This window comes from Pteropus medius, unplaced genomic scaffold, assembly GCF_902729225.1.
Source record: "Pteropus medius unplaced genomic scaffold, Ma_sr-lr_union100, whole genome shotgun sequence".
Lineage (NCBI taxonomy): Eukaryota > Metazoa > Chordata > Mammalia > Chiroptera > Pteropodidae > Pteropus > Pteropus medius.
The window spans coordinates 34,032,548-34,055,124 of record NW_024351730.1 but is presented as its reverse complement, the minus strand read 5'-3'; the positions used below and the strand labels follow the sequence as shown (position 1 = coordinate 34,055,124).

At 35.9% G+C, this 22,577-nt stretch overlaps 1 protein-coding gene across 6 annotated transcripts in view; it reads left to right on the top strand.

Annotated features, from left to right (window-relative positions):
* FAM13A (family with sequence similarity 13 member A) overlaps positions 1 to 22,577 on the top strand; it is a 251,670-nt gene that overhangs the window by 118,415 nt on the left and 110,678 nt on the right. For all 6 annotated transcript variants that reach the window (XR_005649223.1, XM_039845693.1, XM_039845694.1 and 3 more), the window contains one exon: positions 6,520 to 6,683. Coding sequence is in view for 5 of the 6 variants with exons in the window: in XM_039845693.1 (XP_039701627.1) it covers positions 6,520 to 6,683 (164 nt within the window). In the remaining variant the exon portion in view is untranslated. The remainder of the gene's footprint in view (positions 1 to 6,519; positions 6,684 to 22,577) is intronic.

The following is a 22,577-nucleotide window of genomic DNA, read 5'->3' as shown; positions in this document are numbered from 1 at the left end:
TTGTGAAGTGTGGGTTTTTAATTATACAGATGAGGCAGTTAGCCTCAGAGAAGTTAAGGGGCTTTCCCAAAATCATGCAGCTGGCAACAGGGAGAAATAGAGTTCAGAGTCAGTTTCTTCCTTATTAATTTGTTTATGACAATGCAAATGTCTTTTAATCCATTGAGAATGTGTATTTTATAAAGCCAAATAACCAGTAATGCCTCAGAGCTTTGTTACAGAGAGCAGCACCCTAATGGGGGGTACCTCCTCCAAAATGGAGGAGACCTCACAAATTCTGAGCCTCATAATTTCCAGCCAGCTAAGTGGACAAGGGTTCATTAGTTTCAGAGTTTGGAAAAAGGAATGCAAAACAAGTTTTCCTTGTTTATAGTAAGGACTACATTTTAAAAATCTTGGGTTATAAATAGTATTTGTTTTATCCCTTTAATCATTTTTTTGGCAGTTATGCTCACAACACACATTGGCAGATACATGCAGATCACATGTGCTGTCCTGCTCACCAAAACAGCACCTTCGAAAAGAGCTTTAAGTGCTATGTTCCTTCACTGTTCTTGATGTGGGAGGTGCTCTCTGTGCCCAAAAGGTACCTTCACTTGTGGATTTAACACAGAAAAGCAAAGGGATCACCAGATAATAGTGGTAGTTACTGTTCATAGTCAGAGAAGAATGGTTTCTACAAGTTTTCCATCTGAAGCAGCTCCAACTATTGCCGAACAGTATGAGAATCTTACAGCGTGGAGTCCTGTATGTGCTTGCCTTTCCCTGGAGAATTAACTCTCATTTTTGGAGAAACCTAGGCTACGTTAACCACCCCAACCCTTAGAAGAATAAGATAATATTTTTAAGAACTCATGAATGGCATTATCAAAAGACGTTTTCATGTTTGATTAGTACTTTGAGGAACTCATTTGATTAATGCTCAGAAAAGGGAATGTATTTTAATGTATTGTTGAATTCAGCTCGCTAATATTTTGTTGGGAAGTTTTGCATGCATAGTCTTATATTGGCCTATAATTTTTTCTTGTAGTATTCTCGTCTGGTTTTGATACCAGGATTTTGAGGGCTCAAAAAATGAATTTGGAAGCGTTCTCTTCTAATTTTTGGAAGAGTTTGAGAAGTTGTAACATCTCTTTCATTTCAAATTTTATTTGAGGCCTCTCTCTTTTTTCTTTGTAAGTCGAGCTAAAAGTGTGTCTGTTTTCTTCATATTTTTTTAAAAAGTAAATACAACAATTGGTGACTGAAGGTGAAAGGTGTATGGTTGTTCATTGTCCTATTCTTGCAACTTTTCTATAGATTTGAAAATTTCTTAAATAAAGATTAGAAGAATTAAAAAAACTAGCTCTTAATTGTATTGATCCTTTCTGTTATCTTTTTAGTCTGTGTTTCATTTATTTCCTTTGGAATTGATGTCTCACTTTAAATACATGACTACGAACCTCAAATGGGCCCTCACGTTACTAGCATTCATACTGCTCTCCCCAGTCCTTTCACTCTTCCTCTCTCAAGTACCTGTTTCAGACCTTCTCTTTGGTCCTTAACTTCCAACATTCCCTTTTTACCCTTCACTCTCAGATGATGGTCTTACTTTCTTTTTCACTGAAAACATCAAGAGAGAACATCCACCTGTTCCCGCACTTACATACATTCACTGCTTGCCCCTATGCCATGTTCTGTCCTTCCTTCCAGTCACAGGAGGTGGAAAACCCACTTCACCTACACAAAAGAAAGGGAGCCACGAATTTTGGAGAGACAGATCTCTGCACAGCATACTGAGTCCCTTCTGCTTCTTATTCACCTGCCATTCCCTTGTTCCAGTCCTGCAGGGCACACAGCTCCTACCTACACTTGCCCATGGGACAGAGGGCTTCCTGCTGTACCCTCACAGGGATGAATTTATATGGATAAATGTTAGGTCAAGGCACATTATTTTTTATGACCTTTTTATCTTTAGTCACATCCAGATATCTGGGAAAATCAGAGCCTAGTATCACAGACATGTTTTTCAGGTGCTGAATTCCTTATTCAATTTTTAAATATAGACCATCTTAAAATATTTGTGGTGTTGACTGTAGCAATTTGAGCTTTGGCCTTTGAAATTTATTCATAAATGTTTTAAGTATGGCGATGATCTGAGTTTTATTGAAGGAATATAACTATATGCATTTCTATTTGCTAACTGAGCTCACAAGATATATATCATAATAAAATGATTTCAGTCTCATTAAAAACTTTGTAGACATTTTGATGGCTGAATAATCTTTCATTATAATAGATGTGCCAAAATTACCTATTATAGTAATTTAACTATTTAGAATGCTTACATTTTTGCCTATTATAAATAAAAGTATGATGAACACATATTCCATATAGTTTTGTCCTCATCTGATTTTCCTAAGATTATATTGCATTCTAATGGTTCAGTGGGTGCCAGAAAGATTAGTTTAAGGAAAGTTTTAACTACTAGTGCCCAAAAAAGGAAAAAGAAAATGAGTTGTGTTATTGGGATGTAATGTGCCTTTCATCCAAAATGCCTTTTTTTCTTGCAACTCTAATGTTTAACATGTAACCAAATATAGAGAGTAATGGGAGGCACAGGTAATGAGGCCTGATTCTCTGGGGTGCAACTGTAAGTCTGCCACTTACTCATTAGGACAAATAATTCACATTCTTTACACCTCAGTTTTCTCATTGGTGAAATGCTACTAATAATAGTCCCTGCCTCGTTGGGATGTTGTGAGGATTAAATGTGGTAAGAATTAATTTATGTAAATCTCTTGGAACCATGCCCAGCACAAAGTAAATGCTCACTGAATGTTTGTAACAGTAACAGCAACGTCATCTCAGAGAATATTTCCTAATTTTACATTCTCAAACGTTAGTCTTTTGTTTCTATTTCCATGGCATCCCAAACACTAAAGTTGCTCAAATTACTTCTCAGACTATTCCATACCTGCAAATAAATGCATGGAATGTGCTTTTTTAAAGATTCCTGGAATTGTTTGAATTTTAGTTGTACACGTAAATCACACAGCCTGTGCCTAGATCCACAAATAGCCAGTGGCAGAATTTTTCTGAGCAAAATGTTTTTCATAGATGATTTGGGGCTTTTATAGCTTTTACCTTCAAGTACAACAGTTATCATGAAGAAATCACTAAAATAAAAAAGGAAGGTGTGGTGTGAACTAATTGGATATATCTCCAGTGGAAAGAGAAAGCTGGCCACCCCAATCAGTATCCCAAACCCAAGGCCATTTTCCTACTGCAGCTACACATTGTGAGAAGGCTGCAGGAGGGTCTTTCTAAACACATTCACTTCATTGGAACAGTAAGGCTTTTGGCCCTATTTGGAGTCCCTGCCCAGCAGCTCGACTGAACCTCATGATGTCACTAGTGACTCTTGCCTGGAGAAGGCAGGCCTAAGTGCCCTCCTTGGCCCATTCCTGCTAAACTCTTAGATGCTCTAGGCCTGTCTTATTATGCCAATGGCAAAAAGGGAGGATTTAACTGGAAGAAAAGTATACAAAGAGAGGAGTTGCCTCAATATGAGAGTTTCCTCCTACCATTCCCCGAAAGCAGGGTTTTTCAGCTTCAGTTCTACTGACATTTGAGACCAAATAACTCTTTCTCATAGCAAGCTGTGCTATGCATTATAGGCCTCTACTCACTGGATTCCAATAGCACAAAATTCATCCTTGTCATGACAACCAAAAATATCACCAGACAAAATTAGCTCCAAGTGAGAACCACTGCTTTAAATCCACACTGTAAAAAATATATAAATAAATAAAGCCACACTATAATAATGTGTTTCCTTGTACTCCTGGGGTTGGCTGACTGGTGTCATACTCCTCAGAGAGTCATGTGATGAAAGGGGCCTTGAGCACCACCTCAAAGTCTCACTAAACTGTATACAATCTGAAATGGACACCCAGAAGCATAAAAACTATCCACTCTACCGACTTTATATGGCCAAGGCTCAAATCATGTGTTCCTCAAAAGCTCAATTCCAACTAAAGAAATTTATCTCTTCCTTTCTCTCAAAGTTAACATATTTGTACTATATGTTATTAAAAATTAATATTGAGATAATTATGTGCAATATAAGGTAATTATATCAGTTAAACAATAGGTTTTAAAATCATCACTTTTTCTTATAGTCATTTCTATAGTGAAAATGTATAGTCTTCAAGGTACATCTTCAAGAATATTAGTCACCTAAAAAATGTGCATTCCTTTAAAAATATGTGTGCATTACTTTACAAATGTGTATATATTCCACATTTCTGATAGTCTCAGAGTTACTAAGCTACTTTTTTTCTAACAAATTTAATAAATACTACATAACATTCATGTGGTATTTTCACGCTTTGTGCACAAGCTCAATTTTTTGTGCTACTTCAGTATATATTAATAATGAGTTTATTGTTAATGACAATCACATCTATGTTGTTTCTGTAGAAATTAAACTATCACAGAAATTCACTTACATTGATGTGATTACTGGTATCTGATTTCTAAGAGATTTGCATCATATAGTCCATTTTAATGTAAACTGATGAAATAAGCTCATATTACCTTTTTTACCTTAGAATAGTTCTACTTTGCAAAATTTGTTGAATCTTAAGCCCCCAAATTCGTACTAAACCTAAAATGTCATGTCCTGATTAACACTGAAATGTTGCCAAACAATTCCTCCCATATTTTAATATTGAGAAAGAATTAAGTCTGGATATGAGATTTTTTAGCTAACTAGTTTGAAATCTTACTGCTTTTTCAGTGTTTTAATTGATTTCTGTCTACTATTATGAAAAACAGTCACATGCAAAAGGGACCCCTTTATGAAATATATAGTAGCATATATTTGTACTTTTCATTTTCTCTTGCTGTTTATCTGAATATTTCCTTTAGAAGTAATCTTGGCAGATATCTATGTGAACTATAGTTAGTTCATAATTAAAAATTTTTTTTTCTTTCCTTGGTTTTTATGAGCTTATAAATGACCCACAGAGAAATGCAGTTGAACTATTAATTGGTAGTCATCTGATGTAGGTACATTTTACATAACAATATTAATGAAAGCTAGCTTTTATTGAGTGTTTGGTGCTAAATGTAACTCTTTCCTAAATTATTTTTATATATTATTTTTATGTAATCCTCCTAGAGATATGAATTTATTATATATTTATGTATATAATTGTCCCCATACTTTTTAAATTGCCCATTATCCTAACTTCTTGGTCAGTCAGTGTCTTGGGAATTTCTTGTCATTGAAAGTGTGTTGTCTAGTGATAAGTGTCAGTGAGTTCAAAACATTGCTAGATTTTATGATAAAAATGTTTTTAAAAAATGACATAAAGAAGATGAAGAAAGGAAAAGAGAAGAAGGGGAGAAACAGGAAAAGAATGAGGCTTAACCCATCTCCAGAAATCTGGTTGAAGCCATGTAACCTAGAAACATGAGACAACAGAATTATGAACTGAGATTAAGATGACATGTAGTCAAGTGTAGATTGTGTAGTGGTGTGTTATAGGAATTTGGAGTTGGAAAAGGTCATCAAGACCTGGGTTAGCTAGAGAAGCTCTGTGGGCAGTTGATTCTTATCTCAACCTCAAAGGAGGTTAGGATTTGGTTTGGTCTTAAGCAGTTGATTGGCCAGTGATGAACAGATGACATTCCAGGTGGAAGGACAAGCTCGAGAACAGTCCTAGAGATGAGAAAACTCTTCCAGTGAAACAAATACAGTTGATCCAAAGGTTGGAAACTTTCCTGCAATTTTGACGTGATTTTTACACAGTTTTAGGAAAAGAATACTGGTCGTATTCACATTCTTTATGGTCTAAAATAAGAGAGCATGTGGGTATTTCTAAAGTTAAAGGGAGCACATAACCTCAGATATAAGCAGTCAGTATACCTGGTATTCATTTGGCATGTGTGTTGTTCACGCTTTCAGAGATATGAGAACTAAAAGGTCGTGTTTTTCCTATTTATTTCCTTAATGAAAAACTTATTAGACCTTATTTTGCTCTACACAGAAAAATACAATAGAAAGTATTAGCAAACTGGTACTGTATTTTGCTTATTGGTAATAAAAATTTTTAGACATCTTTCTGACATTGGTATTTTTTTTATTTCAGTGGGTCTCCACCTTTTATTTTTCTGCCTCTCTCTATTCTTTTCTTCACTTTAGGTTGCAGTCTGATATACTCTCCTAATCTTTCCCTACATAAAATGATTATTCTAAGAAGCGTTAGGCCTGGGGAAGATTTATATGAGAATACAGGAGAGGGATATGGGGCTATATATGGTTTGAAAGTTCCCCCTTAAAAATATCAGTATCTCTTCTTCACTGTGCCTTTTGCTATGTAATAATTGCTATGTGCATTTTAAATTCCATACCTAGTTGATTTTTTGGAGTATTAATATGTTAGATTATTAATAAATTAGAATAAATTATTTTAATACCTTATTTTTAAAAATTTTTTTCATTTCTCTTTTTTTAATTTTATTTTCTAGATCCCAAAATCCAGGAGTGCAGGATCTATTCTGTCCCACAGGGTACCACAACCAGAGCTATCCGATGGCATTCCTCAGGTCAGCCTGCGGCTGAGTCGTGGAAAACCCTGTTGGGGTGACATGAAATTAGCAGAGGATGCTAGTGGGACCACGTTGGTCTCCAGGTTGGCATGTTTCTTTTTTTACGTTACCTATTGCATTGTCTGCTCTGATGTGTAAGTCTACATATGTAGATATGTTTGTATGTATCTAACACTGCGGTCAATAGGATGCAGATCAGTAAAACTTATTTAAAGTTCACTCTAAGTTTTGATAATTTTCTGACTGGTAGTTCTTATTACAGAAGCATTCCTGGTTATATTTTATATTCTGGATTAGAAAAATTATTTCATTAATCGGACCATGTGAGACTCACAGTTTAAAGTTGGAAGAGTTACTTTTTGGATGCTTTTTCATAGTATATTCAGTGGCCCATAAGATATACAATTATAGTAGACATCACAGTTGTTACTACAACCAACACTCACTAACAAATCTTGAATGTTGGCTTTTAACCATTATGTTGCACATTATACGAAAGCAAATTTCTTTGATATACTTGAAGAAAAAGGCATGCATTTTTTTAAAATAGGAAAAATGAAGTATGAATTTTATTTACTCATAAAGAATTTTTCCTTTTAAGGATTTTTAAAATTTTTATTATAACTTAAAACCTATTTTTGAAATTTATAAAAATTCCGTTATAAACATAACACAGACCTAGAGAATTGGAAGATATTTAAGATATTAAATAGATAAATAAGATAAAGAACTTACCATTTTGAATTGCTTTAAAGAAGAGATGGAGTTTTAGCTGGAATTAAAAAATAAAGATAATTTAAATTAGACAAAAAAGAAGACAAGGCACTTGTAGATAGGCCAGTTACAAGGCACAGTGGGTATTTGAGAAATAACAGACAAGTGTCATGTGATGAATTAACTGGTGATAAAGCTGGGAAGGTGGACTAAGGCCAGGTCATTGAGAACCTTGAATGGCAGCCTGAAGTGTTTTTACATTCAGTCTTTTCTTTCACTAAACAAATGTTCAGACTTACCTCTCTTTTCAGGAAGTGCTTTAAGACAAGGGATGCTGCAGTGAACGAAGCTAGCCACGCCCCTGTGTTTATGGCCCTTACATTCCCACGAGGAAGGCAATAGCAAGACGCTTAGAAAAAAATAGAAGAAGGCTTGTGAAAATCATTTCAGCTCTAATAAATGGGAACTTTGAGAAACTAAAACAGGTTAATGCAACAGACTGACTCAAAGAGAATTTTAGTTTGAGTAGGTGGGGAAGGCCTGAATTGAGACATGAAGCGGGAGGAGGAGAGAGTCTGTGAAGATCAAGGAAAGAGCATTTCTACGCAAAAGAACTGAGGTCAGGAAGCTTGGCTTCTTCCTGCAGGTCATAGGAAGGCAATGGGTGGGGGTATGTGATGAGAGCCATGGCAATTTGGTGTATCATGAAAAGTAATCTTTCATTGGCATGCAGGATTGGTTGGAAGAGTGAAAGTTTGGAGTTATGGTGTTGATTCCTTCAATAGTTGTTAATCTTTATTGAAATCTAGTTAAGTGGCACTTACTTGCTGGTTTCTGGGGATTCAGAGAATGAGAGAAGTAAATCTTGCATTTAGGAGGACAGAGGACAAGTGAATAAAAATTCAATAATTATCATTAAATACTCATTTACTAAGTGCCTGTTATGTACCAAGCACTGTCAAATGGGCTGGTGAGAACGTCATAAATATGATTCAGGTGCTCTTCTTAAGAAGTTTCGAATACAGTCCACAGGGTGTTGTGTGAAGACGAAAGAAGGACACAGACCATGTTGGGAGATGAGGATCAGAGAAGGTTTTGGAAGGAAGGCAACTTTTGAAGTGAGGCTAGGAGGATAAGTGGAAGTTTACTGAGCAGGGAAATGGAGATAAGAGTGCTCCTGGAAGAAGAAAGCGACATGTGCAAGGACGTGCAGGGTGGTGAGGACAACTTGGAGGAGGATAGTAAGTGCAGCCTTAGATTCAGGACATCTGGTGTTTAGAGTAGAGGAGAAGCTAAAGGTGGTTTGAGAGACTAAGCTAAACAGGTCAGCTCATATACGTCACATGAAGGAGTTTGAATTTTCTCTTGAAAATGATGGGGAGTGATTGGAGGAACATAAGAAGGAAAGTGATATAAACAGACTTGTGTTTTATAAAAGATCTGGTGGTAAATGGAAGGAAAGATTAAAGAGAACAGTAAGAGGTGCTGGAAAGGTAGCGAAGAGGCTCTGGGGCAGTCCAGTGCAAACTGAAAGCCTCTGTGAAGCCATCGTCACCACTGAGGACAAGGAAATGTGGACAAGTCTTTGTGCCTTGAAGGAAAGAGAGAGGGGGGCTGTTGATTAGAAGAGTGGACTTGGTATAAGAAGGGTTGAATTTTTTGTTTGTTTTGCTTCATTTAGGGTTATTATAATATTTTAATGAATAAAATGTATGCAGATTTGTAAGCATAACAGGTAGAGTTCATGGAGAGAAAGAAGTTAATGTTACAAGCCAGAAAATTATAGAACAAGGACCCCTCGGAGGGAATTTGGAGTTGAGATAGCAACCTCCTGAGTAAAGCAGGTTGAGCACCTTGTACACAGCTACAAAGGTGTCTTCACGTTGTAGCCTCTGTGATGGGGCGGGCTCCTGGCCTTGTACAGTGCAGTCTTCACCACTGAAGGGGAAGGGTGTCAGTAAAGGAACTAGCCTTGATCAGTGAGGACCAGTTCAGGAAAGAATAAGGGGCACAGATACAAAACACTGGCCCTTTTTAGAGTTTCCTTCTCTGATTTAAAAACCAGGATCAAGTGGCTTGCTGACTGATAAGAGCTAGTATAGTTATCTTCCTAAATTAGTTTGTAAAGAATTATGCCAAGAATACCTCAAGTGAAATAATGAAAAGAAAAATTCAAGTGTTTGTTGTTTATATCATTATTTTTATTCATCCAACCAGAAAAGGAAAGAAAAGTTTCCTGCTTCTAAAGGCAACAAGAAAAGTGCTTTCTGTTTGGATGGTAAATTTGTGTTTCTGAATACAGGTCAAGTAAGATTATAGAAAGAAGGCTCAGCTAACGTCGCTCTAGCGACTCTGTTCCTCTGGTCAGCATCTCTCCAGTTAAAACAAATGCATATTAGTATTAATGAATTTCTTACATACTTTCCAATTTTGTAAAGTACAGCCTTAAAGAACTTACTTTTTCACATACAGCAGCCTTAAAGGTTTAGATAGAACAGCATCATCCATGTCAAACCTTGCTACCCACCATCACACAAACACTCATTCAACTTCTTGTTTCCATACAAAAATGTAGTGTCGGTTCAGTGATTTTTACTTTTTTACTTTTTCTATATCTCTAATATATTGTGAGACAAATTATCAAAAAAAACAAGTAGAGATATTAAAATAAATTTAACTAAAAATAAGTTTTAAATCCTTTATGTATCTTTGAAGTAACAGAATAGATATTATGCCAGGTTTCATTTCAAAAATGAACGTATGAAGCTGACTTCATTGGCAGTTACTTTCCAGAACAAGTTATTGGTTAATTTTTGAATTTTAAATAGATTTTTTTAAGTGTATTTTGCACCCAGAGACAACTTTCTCTAAATCTTTTCTTTAGACAAGCTTCCACTTTTCCCCTTAACAATTTATTAGTTACCCCACTCTTAAACACAATGGTTGGCAATGTGTATTAAGTGTTATGCCCCTGTTCTCCAATACAATATTTACTTTGGCTTACCAACTTTCTTTTCAGGGAATTGTCACAAAGCATTTAGCTGGGATTTTTCTAATAGTTAGTTAGTTCATCTTTGAAAAAGAAAAAAAACAATAAAGCAAAATGTTTGTCCTATGATCTGGTTTGACCTATGATCTTATAAGTTTGGTTTACTTTACAAAACAAAAAAATAACATCATTCTGTTTGCACTTGTTAAAATTAGTGTAACGCATTTATAAATAACATTTTCATTTCAGCAGTTACCATATCAGTTAACAACAAAGATAAAACCAGTAAAGTACCTTTGCTACTTAGATTTCCAGAATGTTGAAGTGTCCTATGATTTTTCAACAACAGATTAAAGGTTGATTTCTAGGGCTCTAGAGAAGTAATTTTTGTCTAACAGTGTGGTTTTGATAACTTTGAATTTTTAGAGTTTAGACCTTGTCCAGTATTTTTCTCCAGATCATTCTTCTTAGTTATAATTCTTACACGTAGTCCCATTTCTTCTTGATATGTAATAGAAATATGAATTATTATCAGCAAGTGTTCATTATTTTTCTGCTCTTTAGACAGTGGCAGTAAAAATAAAAGCATAGAGGAGTAACACATGTCAAAATGTGATGTTGTGAGAGTCCAAAGAGGAGCTAGATAACATTTATTGCTTATTGGCTGATTAAATAACTTTTTTTCCTATAGTTCTATAATTGTCTAAAATTGTCATTGAGGATATAATTTTATAAGCAATAGTAATTTTTCTAATCTTCATAGAATCTCTTACAATTAAATTGGCTTCATGAGAAAAGCTTCAGGATAAATATCTCTTCATTTTTGTAGAGCTTAGTGAAATGATCTGTTTTATACTGCAATCCAAACCAAAGACATGCTTAGTGACATGTTCACATCGTTTAATAAGAGCATTAGCTAATCCATCTATATTATCTAAAACTGACGGCAATTCCTAAAATACTATTAAGAATTCTTTCTCTGTAACTGTGCGTTACTAAAATTCATAATAGACTTAAAAGCATAATTTCTAATCTTTCATGCCTACCTTATTTTTTTAATTCTTTTTTTATTAAATTTTTTGGGGTGACATTGGTTAATAAAATTATATAGGTTTCAAGTATACAATTCAATAATACATCATACGTATATTGCATTGGAAATTTCCCATTTCCTGTATTGTTTCCTCTTCCTGTGATCTCCCTTCCTGCCAAGTGATCTCCAAGTCTCCCTAGGCCAGTGGCTCCCCTTCTTTCTACTGTCCCTTCCACAGCTAATCTAGTGTTAGAATGATGATTTTCAAATCACTAATTTGGACCTGAACCTGTAAAAGTTTCCATTGCCTGCCAGCCATTCCCATTTCAACCTTTACCATAGTCACTATGCCCAAACACAATTCATTTTCTCTTCTTTCCCTCCCAGCTTGACTATGTGATTCATTCTCTCAAACCTTTTATATAATCACTCACCAGATCTTGTCAGTATTTCCAGCACCCCTTTCCATATTTCCCTTCCCCTCTCCCAATAATCTCAACTCTAGGCCTCCATCACCTTGTGGTTATATAATTGCTACATATTCTGCACTCCACTTACCTACCGGATTCATTTTCTTCCCACAAGTTGGTCCTGTGTCTCTATCTTCAACTCTTAACTCTATATAATGACTTCTGGATCTGTATCTCCTGTCCAGAATACTCTACTGAGCCATACTCATATGTCACCCTAACCAACACCGTGTCAATCTAGTCCCTCAGATACCTCAGATTCTTCCATTGCCCTGTACCTATCTTTGACAATCTTAACTGTCTTTATTTTACCTCATCATTACCCCACTCCTTACCACCTCTGCAGACACAGAAGTATAAACATCATATTCCTGCTCAGAATTATTTAGTGGCTGACTGTGCCCAGCCTACAAGACACTTCTTGTTCTGTCTTCTACCTGTCTTTGCCTCCCTCCTCCCTCAACTCTATGTCTGCCTTCTTCTCATACCTACAACCACCACAGAACCCACACTTTCCAGGACTATCTCGGTTCCAGATATCCTCTTCAAAATTAGATCATATGTCAGATTTTGTCTTCATATTCATTTTAAAAGTTATAGAGCAAGATGACACAAAATGGAAGGTCCCCTACTCGTATCCCCCTGCAATAATAACTTGACAGCCATCCACATCCATAGACAAAGATACCTTTATGAGAGCTTTGAGCTCCAGGTAAGAGGTTGTAAAACCCTAGTAGAGCCCAAGACTAAGGAGGGCAATTTTGAGAAGGCGTGCCCACCCATGGTGGCAGGTTCATAAACGTGATTTCATATCATGGCTACAGACCTGGAAACAGCCCCATTCCCCTGTAGATTCAGCCTTAGCCCTATTTGGAATTGGTCCTGCCACCAGCTCCAAGGACCACGGAGGAGCCATGACCACCTGTTTGTTGCCTTGGGTAATAGGACCACTGACATCAGTCCCAGCTATGGACCCTGAAGGGGCCAGTGACCTGACTCTGGCCATGCACAGCCTTAGTCTGAAATCCTTAGTCTGAAATCCTTTCCTACCAAAGGACGCAGCAAGAGATACACCCATCCATGTCTCCAGAGGCAGGCCCAACGTGGTAATAGGCCCACAGTCTTCGACCCTGAAACAGACCCTTTTCCCAATGCCAGCCTGACCAAGGTCCTGGAGGCAGTCTCATCATCCCAGGGACCTGGCAGGACCCATGCCTGCCTAAGCCCATGATAACAGGTCCTCCAACCACAGACCCAGCTTCAGTCACATGACCTGGCTTCAACTCTGCTTAACTGAGATCCCAGAGGCAATTCCATCAGCCCAGGGGCCAAATAGAAGGTTTTTGCCTGCTAAAACCAGTTTGTAATACTGTAATGGTGGTATGTAAATCACTTAATCCTAGTGTAAAAGTTAAAAGACAAGTATTGAAAAATAACTATAGCTAATGGATACACAATATAAAAAATGTAAGGTATAACATCAATAGCATAAAATGTCAGGGCAAGGGAGAATTGAAATTGTAAAGTTTTTGTATGCAATTAAAGTTAAGTTATTAGCTCAAAATAGACTGTTAAAACTGTAAAATGGTTTATGTAAGCCTTATGGCTACCACAAAGAAAAAACCTCTAATAGATATAAAAGAGAGAAAGAGAAAGAAATCAAAGTATACCGCTACAAAAATATCAACAAATCACAAAGACAAAGACAGGAAGAAACAAAACAACTGCAAAACAGAAAACAGTTACCATGAAGACACAACTAAATGGAAAGCGATCCTGTGCTCATGAATTGGAAGAATTAATATTGTTAAAATGTCTATACTTCTCAAAGAAATAGACTCAATGCAATCCCTATCAAAATTTTAGTGGCATTTTTCACAGAAATAGAAGAAAAAAAATCCCTAAAATTTATATGGAACCACGAAATAGGAACCACTCAGCAATCTTGAGAAAGAACAAAGCTGGAGGTATCACACCTCCTGTTTTCAAACTATATGACAATGCTATGGTAATATAAAGAGTGTGCTGTTGACATAAAACAGCACATACCAATGGGACAGAATAGAGAGCCCAGAAATAAACCCATGCATATACAGTCAACTATTTTTTGAAAAGGACACCAAGGATACACAGTGGAGAATGGATAGTCTTTTCAGTAGATCTTAATGTTTTCACCACAAAAACAAAATCATAATTAGATGATGGATGTGTTAATTTACCCAGTTGTAATGATTTTGCAGCATATATATGTGTCAAATCATCACATTTTATACCTTAAATATAAACAATTTGTATTTGTTAATGTGCCTCAATAATGTTGGAAAAATTATAACTCCATGTATAACATTTTTTTGTCTATATCATAGTTTTGTCAGGTAGGCCTATAAAAGAATTTCATATCTGAAAAATAACCTTGGAAGGAGAAACCATGATTCTAAAAGAAAGGTTATTCATTTCACAAATAGTTATTGCTTTAGGTGAGTTATCCAAGGTTACATATTTAGTTGACAGGCTGAGATTAATATGTCTTCTGATTATTTTACAGTTATTTCCTGCCTGTGTTCTACCTTGAGTTACTTTATTCTTTTGTTTGCTTATATTTCTGTCTTCTACCTGGTTGTGACTCGGAGAGAGGAACTGTCGTATGTTTTCGGGTTTTTTGTTTGTTTGTTTTTGCATCCATGGCAGTACCTAGTAGGCCTATACTTCAGTGCTGCAGCCGTAGTCGTTTTTGTTGTTACATTATGAACTGTGCTCAATATGGATTTAAATGCCACTATCTTTGTCTAGTTGACCTAGACTTATTAGAAGTTGAGGTCTGATTCTAAAATTGTAAAATTTTGTGTCATTTCTCTCTGTCATGATCTTTGTAAAGCACTCACTCAAGGAAACCCTATACTGCTCTCCCTTAGAGATGTCATAGGAGTCAGGACAGCTATGCCCTGTCATCGTCTCCACTTAATCCCTGTGCCATCTCCCCATGGGGGTTCTGACCTTTATGCTGCACTTCTCTCAGAAATGTGTTGCTTATTTATATAAGAGAAATTTGTTGTTTTTGGAGGCTCATAGCATCTCTACAACTCTCTGCCCTCGAGGCAGAAAGTATGAGCCCTATAATGTTCGGCAACAACATTTCATATTTTAGTCACATATTATGGTAGTGTGTTTTACAAGATTCAGACTTTCAATGATATTAATAGTGAATCAATATTCAGCAATATTAACTGTGCCCATTGTTCCTCAAGTTATCCAATCTATTAACTTCTGCATTTAAACGACTTTCTTCATTTCTGAAGTCTATCCAGCAACAGAAAGTAGTTGTAAGTGCCCTGTGTTTGTACTTCATAAAAGGCACTCCAGTTACTTCCTGAACATGTGTTTGTTCCCTCTAGTGTTTAGCTCTCTGCTACTTGAAGCCAAGTTTCAGAATTTCTAACTAAGTAGTGAAGCTTAAATGAAATTAGGATTCTTAGCTACGAGATTCAGAACCATATCATGTACAATATAATTAGAAAAAATGCCAAATATTATAAATGTGCTGCTGACACTGCAGGGTTTGCTGCAACAGCTCCCATAGGAGGAAAGGAGAGTTTTAAACTGCCTTGTGAAAAACTTAGTGGTAAGGCTCACCATACAGTCCCCTGACAGAGCTACCATTTTCTGAAGTTTTCCTATTCCCTGGCCTTCATAAATAAAGATTTATAGAAAATAAAAGGTTTGAAAAGGCCCCAAGGTCCCAGACTGGATTAGAAAAAATACCTACCTCTATCTCTACAGTTTTCTAAGTTTTTAATCTGTTCTTAACCACCACTAGCTCCCATGATAAATATTCCAAGGTCTTTCTGGGTAAGCTATTTCTTAGAAGCTGAATATCTAATAAAAATATTTTTCAGTATTTCATTTCACTCTCCTTTGATTCTTATAGCTTAAAATGAAAGTCTCTTTGAGTATTTTGAGTATTAAAGAACAAACAATTCTCTACGCATTCACCAAAATCTGCTACTCAGTACAATTCCTCTATCAAAATATTAACATTTCACTGGGATCTAAACTTCAGTTAAAAAATTTTTTTTTCTAGTTTGTTTACAGTATGAGTGGTTGAAGAAAGAAAAGGTAAGTAAGGGTAAGGAAATTTATTATCATATTTGCCAATCTTTTCTAGTAGCATATAGATCACTAGAGTATATCTGGATCGCCGTAGTATTAATTGAATTAATTTTAGTAATTCAAAGTCAACAAACTCTTAGTGGGCGCATTCTATGTACTGCACATTTTGCACTGGGCCCTGAGAAGCCAGAGAGAACTAAGACAGGTTTCTAATCTTTAGGAGTCTCTCAGCCCATTGAGAGAAGCTTATATGTGGTTAACAAAAATATGTAATGCAGGAGGTTTAAAAATGCCATTACAGAGGTGCTATAAAAGCAAAGAAAACTCATTGAATAAAATTCAGGGGATTCAAGGCCTTTATAAACCTGGCCCAACCTACTTTCCTGACTTCTGCTTTCTTTATGCTATACCTAGGCTACATTACAACCACATTATTTCATACCTCTGTTACCTTGCTGACGTTATCCCCTTTATCTGGAGTGCCCTTGTCTGACTTTGTCAGTGGTCAATTAAATTTCGTCTTCTCTATGTAGTTCCCTCTATTGTCATTTTAGGTAAATAGAATCATGCAATGTATGTCCTTTTGTGTTTGCCTTCTTTCACTTAGCATATGTCTTGAAGGTTCATCCATATTATACCATATATCAATTTCATTATTTTTTATGGCTAAATAATATTCTACTGAACATTTTATCTGTGCATCAGTTTTTGGACATTTGGGTGCTTCCTATTTGGGGCTACTAGTGAATAATGCGAGTATGAACATTTGTGTACAGGTTTTTCAATGGACATGTTTTCACTTCTGTTGAGTATATGCCCAGGGGTGAAATTGCTGGGTCATATGGTAACTCTACGTTTAACTTTTTGAGGAACCATAAACTGTTTCTCAAAGCAGCTGCTCCATTTTGTAGTCCCACCAGCAATGTCTGATGTATCCAGTTTCTCTACATCCTCACCAATACTTGCTGTCTTTTTTTTCATTATAATCATCCTGCCGAGTATAGAATTCTATCTTATTGCAGTTTTGATTTGTATTTCCCTAATGACTAATGATATTGAGCATCTTTTCATGTGTTTATTAGTCATTTGTATATCTTCTTTGTAGAAATGTCAATTCAAATCCTTGACTTGGCAATTATATCTTCACTCATTCAGGACAAAAATCTCTTGAATGGGAGAATCCAAAAGGGTAGCATATGAGAAGGCTTCACAGGCTACGCTTTGTTTAGATGGGTGGATATGGGGTCTACAGGGGATTCCTGGCTAGGAGAAATGCTGAAATACAAGCAAGCAGGAAAGCACAGCATGACAGTGGGTAAGGACAGTTTGGCCAGTATGGACACCCAGTTCATAAGAGAGAGACAGTGATATAGTGAAGCAGAAGGGCCCTGTGTGTGTGTGGAGAATTCGGATTTAGCTTTCTAAACTATGAAGAACAATGGAAGCTTTTTGACATTGTTAAAGCAGTGTTTTGAGAAGATCAATTCTGTACAATCAATTTAGTGTGGGAAATACCAAATGTATTAGAGAGAAAAAGCTGTAATCCAGAGGTTAACTAATAAAATTTTAAACTGGGGAGGGGATAGGGTGAGGAGCATGGTAAAGAGCAGGTGGTGGTAGTGGACGAATGGACAGGAAAAGAAGGGAGAATGTTATCACATTTCAACTTTTCTTAGTAATAGTATCCATTCAGTTATTCGGTTTGGTCAAATTCTATATTGTTTATCTGTTTTATATAGAGTGCTTTGAAGTCTAGAATGATATTATTTCCAGAAGTACTCATATTTATTCAAAATTATTTTACTAGGCTATTTTCAGTCTTTTAAAGTTGGATCGATTTATGTTTCAGAGTTGTCTTTCTGAAGTTATATTTTGGAAAATTATTGTGGAATTATAATGCATTTTCAGTGCCTTTTCTTTATCTGTTTAAATAATGAATCAATCATATTGCCTATTTGGGGTGACTATTGGTTTTATTAGCTTTATTAATTTATAAGTCCAGTTTACTTCCTAAAGTTTGTTGGTTTCTTTATTCTAATAATGCTCTATAATGAATAGCATTAGAAAGAGAAGATGTAATACATTCACAATTATTTAAGGCAATGTAGTTCAGTTCTCTCAGACATTGACTTTAAAAGGATTTTTTAAAAAAATCAGTTCACTTAAAATGCTCTAGTAATATTGACACTTTAAGGCACCACCACCGTGATCTCTTTTTTTTAATGTGACTTATTCTTGGTAGCACAAATAATCACTACTTCCTCTTATTTTGCTTTTAAGTATGCTTTCACTTACTCATAGTTTGCTTCAGAGGAAAGCATGCTGCTTTCTGTTGAGGTAAATAGATTTTACTAGACAGTGTACTGATATTGAGAGATTTTGTGCTTATGCTTAGTATTTCATGTCTCAGAAGTATGAAGTTTATTTTATGTTTTTGGGATACAGAAACAGCCAACCGGTTACCCTATCACACAAAACAATTTTGACATTTCTCTAAGGAAGCCTGCTGAAGCCTGCTTCTCCTCTACTTGGAAATATCACTGGGACAATCTAAGGCCGCTGATCTCAGGTGTGGTAGCAGCTGTTGTATGGGACATGACTTATTTTATGAGAACAGAAACACTATTATCTGGACTCCCTAGGGAGATTTGGAGAAAGTCATGCCCAGGGAGTCCCATTCCAGGAAAATGTGCTTGAGCACTTACTTATTGGCCGTGATCACTAACTGAGATTCCATCTGGCAAAAATATGGATTATTCCCTGTCCCAGAATGTCGGAGAACAATTACGTAAGTTGCCTCAAAGAATTTATTTTTAACCACTTTTTATGGAAGAACAACTTAACAGTTATAAGAAATTTACTTTTTTAAAAAATAAAGTTTCTGTATGAATTTTTATATCTGTGTATTCATGTACCGTAATTTATAATTACTTGTCTTTTGATTTGAAGTCATAACTCAGTTTTTTTGTGGTGAATGTTTTGAACCTTTTCCTATATTAGAAACATTGGAACCGGTTAGTGAAATCAAAGCCGTCAATGGGGTGAGGAAGGGAACCCTGAATGGTGCTCACCAGCTGTCGAGGTCTTTAAACCTTGTCTCACTGTTAGCAGCGTTCTCCTCTGTCTCTCTCCGCCAGCTCTTTGGGATTTAGAATCGGAATAAATGAACCCTTTGAGCTATTTGAGAATCCAGCAAAGCTAATCAGGTATATTTTAATGAAATAAGCCCACGCACAGTTTTAAAAGTGAAATCCATCATCAGAATTAAAGAGGCGTGTATTTGGAAAAACAATTACATGACTTCTGTCTCTATGGGATTTTTTTCGGCAGTCTTCTCACATATAGACTAGATAAGTCTAATAAATCACTGAGGGAACATTTTAATTATGTTGATTTTATTTTTTTATTTTGGCTTTAAGTAAAGCAACCATATTTCTGCTGTTACTGAAAAAAGTAGTTTATCTAACTTGAAATTCCTTATTCATATTATCATGAGCCTGTTCTGAATGTCACTGTTTTGCTTTCTAAGATAAATCTTTTATAAGATTTTATAATTATTCTTTAAGCTAAGAAATACCGTAGGTTTTTTTAAACATAAAAACAACTGACAATTCACCTACCATTTCCATGTATTAATTTCTTAAGAGGAATACAATTCAGAATACAACTTCAAACTTGATTTCCCATCTCTTTCTTTCCACCTTCCTCTTTTCCCTCAACACCCCACCCCAACCACTTCCTTCCCCATTGCAACTATAACTGTGTTCTACCACTACACTCACGTGCATGTACACACACACACACACACACACACACACACACACACACACACACACAGTGTTGACTCAGAATGGCAAAGAGGTTTGTTCTGGTTCAGTGTATGTTTTGGTTCAGATAGCCATCATAAGACTGTATAGACTTTATAAATATATGTATATGCATTCATCTAAATATAAACCTCAGACCAAAAGAAAAGATTTATTTCCTGTAAAAAATCGATAATGTGTTATTGATGGGTAACTTTAATATTTATCTTTAAAAGCTTCTTTATAGTGGAAACAATGGCGTTCAAATGCCAACTTCATGTCAGCCTCTTAAAAACTGAGCACACTCACGTTAGTTAACTTTTCATTTTCACATTTATGAAAATGAGCACAGCATAAATAAATGCTAGTTGCCTTATGTAGAGCACCCTCCTGTTCCTTTGCCCTCTTATCGTTTTGATATTTGTTGTTGGGGATGATGATGGTGGTGATGTCCGGTGATGAGCCCTGGAGTTCACTAGTGTTCTAACACAGATTGCCAGGTAACAAGTTTAATCGGGAGCCGGTGCAGCAGCACCAGAGTTTCTACATTATACATACCCTAAAAATCTTGGCTTCATGATTATGAAAAGCTCATATCAGATTTAGTCATTACCATTTAAGAATACTCTTTTGTGGAAGGCTCCTTAATGCATTTTACAAAGATTAATAAAAATCTGAGGAAGAAACCTTGCCTGAGAAGCACCTTCTTACCAAACCCATAAGAAATAAATAATTTTAATATATCATTTGTCTTAGGAAACAAATCAATCTGATTTTAAAACAATATAGGAAAACAAATTAATGCAGCCAAGGAATGTTCTTGGTTTGTTGGTTGTTTCAAGTTGATATTGAAATTAAATGAAGCCACATCATTTTTGGAGCAGTCGTTGCTCTTGATAGCACAAGAGCAAACACATATGTTACCAAACACTTGGAATTTGCTGAAATAGTTATGTAAGAAAATTAGGCGTCTGCAAGCCAGCTGAAGTGTGGAAAAGGAAATAGACAACCTAGGAGAAATGTAAAATGCTTAAAAGGTTTTGGAAGTTTTAGATAGAATCTTAATTTTTGCATATCTATAATTGCACATCAACAGTTTATTTCTTTAGTCAAATATTAGTTATCATTATCCTTTATTTGAACCTACCCGAGGCATCTATTTTATCCTAAGTGTAGGCCTACAATGGGAAGTGTTTAAAAGTGGATAGAAATATTGCTTGATAAAGTAAAATTTAATCAAAGGAGCTTTGCTTGGGTCTCTGGAAGAGTAATTGATTTATCATTTAATTCATTCAACACTTGTTGAGTGTTCTGTATAATGACTGCAGAAAAGATACAGTTCTTGTCCTGGAGAACTTACATTCAAATAGAGATATAATACATAGATTTATATAATAATAAAATTGTGGGGAAAAATAAATATCATAAGAGATACAAAGGGCTATATAAGTTAAAAGGGGAAAAAGATTTCTTCCAACTGGCCTAAGCCCGAAGTATGCATAGAATTTTGCCAGAAGAAAATGGAATGGGAAAATATTTCAGACAGAAGGAATAGCACGAACAAATGTTTGGGATAGAAAAGTTCAGAGCAGATTTCAAAATAGTGTCCAGGTATATCTGGAATGGTTTCCTTGGGAAGTATAACAACAGAAGTAGGGATAAATTGGGGTTAATTGGTGGAGAGTCTTAATCATCATATACAAAGAATTGGGGTACATTTAAGGAGTAGTTGGGAGCTATTGAAGTTTTAGAGCAGAGGAGTGAGTGACAAGATCATAATCACAGTAGGAAATTTAATAGTGAAATGTACGCATTGGAGTTTGGCAACTGGAAGATCGATCATTTGAAGGTTATCATAATACTGTAGATGACCAAGGCTGACTGATTAAAGAGATATGACGGAACAGCCAACAGATTTGGTTAAGGAGAGGAAAGAGAGGAGTAAAGATGACTCATGCTTTGAATCTGATTCATAAAGAGAATAATAACATCATTAACAAGAAGGGTCAGGAGGAGGAGAAATTTGAGAACTGGATGATATGAGGCTTTGAGAGTGTTGATTAGGGTGATACTAATAATTATTGAGCACTTATATGCTGGCACTATTCTACATGTTTTACATGCATGACCTCATTTATTCCTTCGAGCAACTTGAGGCTTTTTACAGCCTGCTCAAGTTTGTACTGTCTGTCTGTGGTAGAATCAGGATCCAGTCCCCAGGAGCCTAATTCCAGAGCACAATTTATTAAGCCCTAATAGAATGCCTGTACTGAATAGTGTTGGGCTAGAAAGTGAAGTAGAGGAGGGGGGGTTAAAGGAGAAGGAAAGACAAATAAAAAAAGGAGGATGGAGTAATCCGGGACATTTGGGGAATTTCCAAGAAGATGACAGAGAACCAAAGACTTTCAGAAAACTGAAGGTGAGTGTTTCCAAAAAGTTAAGAGCAAGAGGGGGGTCTAAGAAAAGGCATTTTAGATTTTGTGGCCAAATGAGCATTAGAAGCCTTAAAAGCAGTTTCAGGAAAGTGGTGAAGTCTTTAGTTCATTGGCATGGGGTGGAGGAGTAAGTAATTTATGAGGAAGTGGGAGCAACAAAAGGTAGGCTTTGGGGACGTCTAGTACCAAATTTACTCATCAATAGAATAGATATTATGGTATATAATAGTGATTTTCTAACTCAAGCCATTAATTGAAGTGTTAAGATATAAAAGGCATTTTGAAAAATAAAAAACTTAACCATATATGCAAAACTAAGTTACTGTTGCTGGGAAGGAGAGGGAAAGAGTGCTGCAGTGCCAGATGGTGGGATTAGGGAGGAAAACTTTTTAAAGCTGGGGGACACTTACTTGGATGATTATC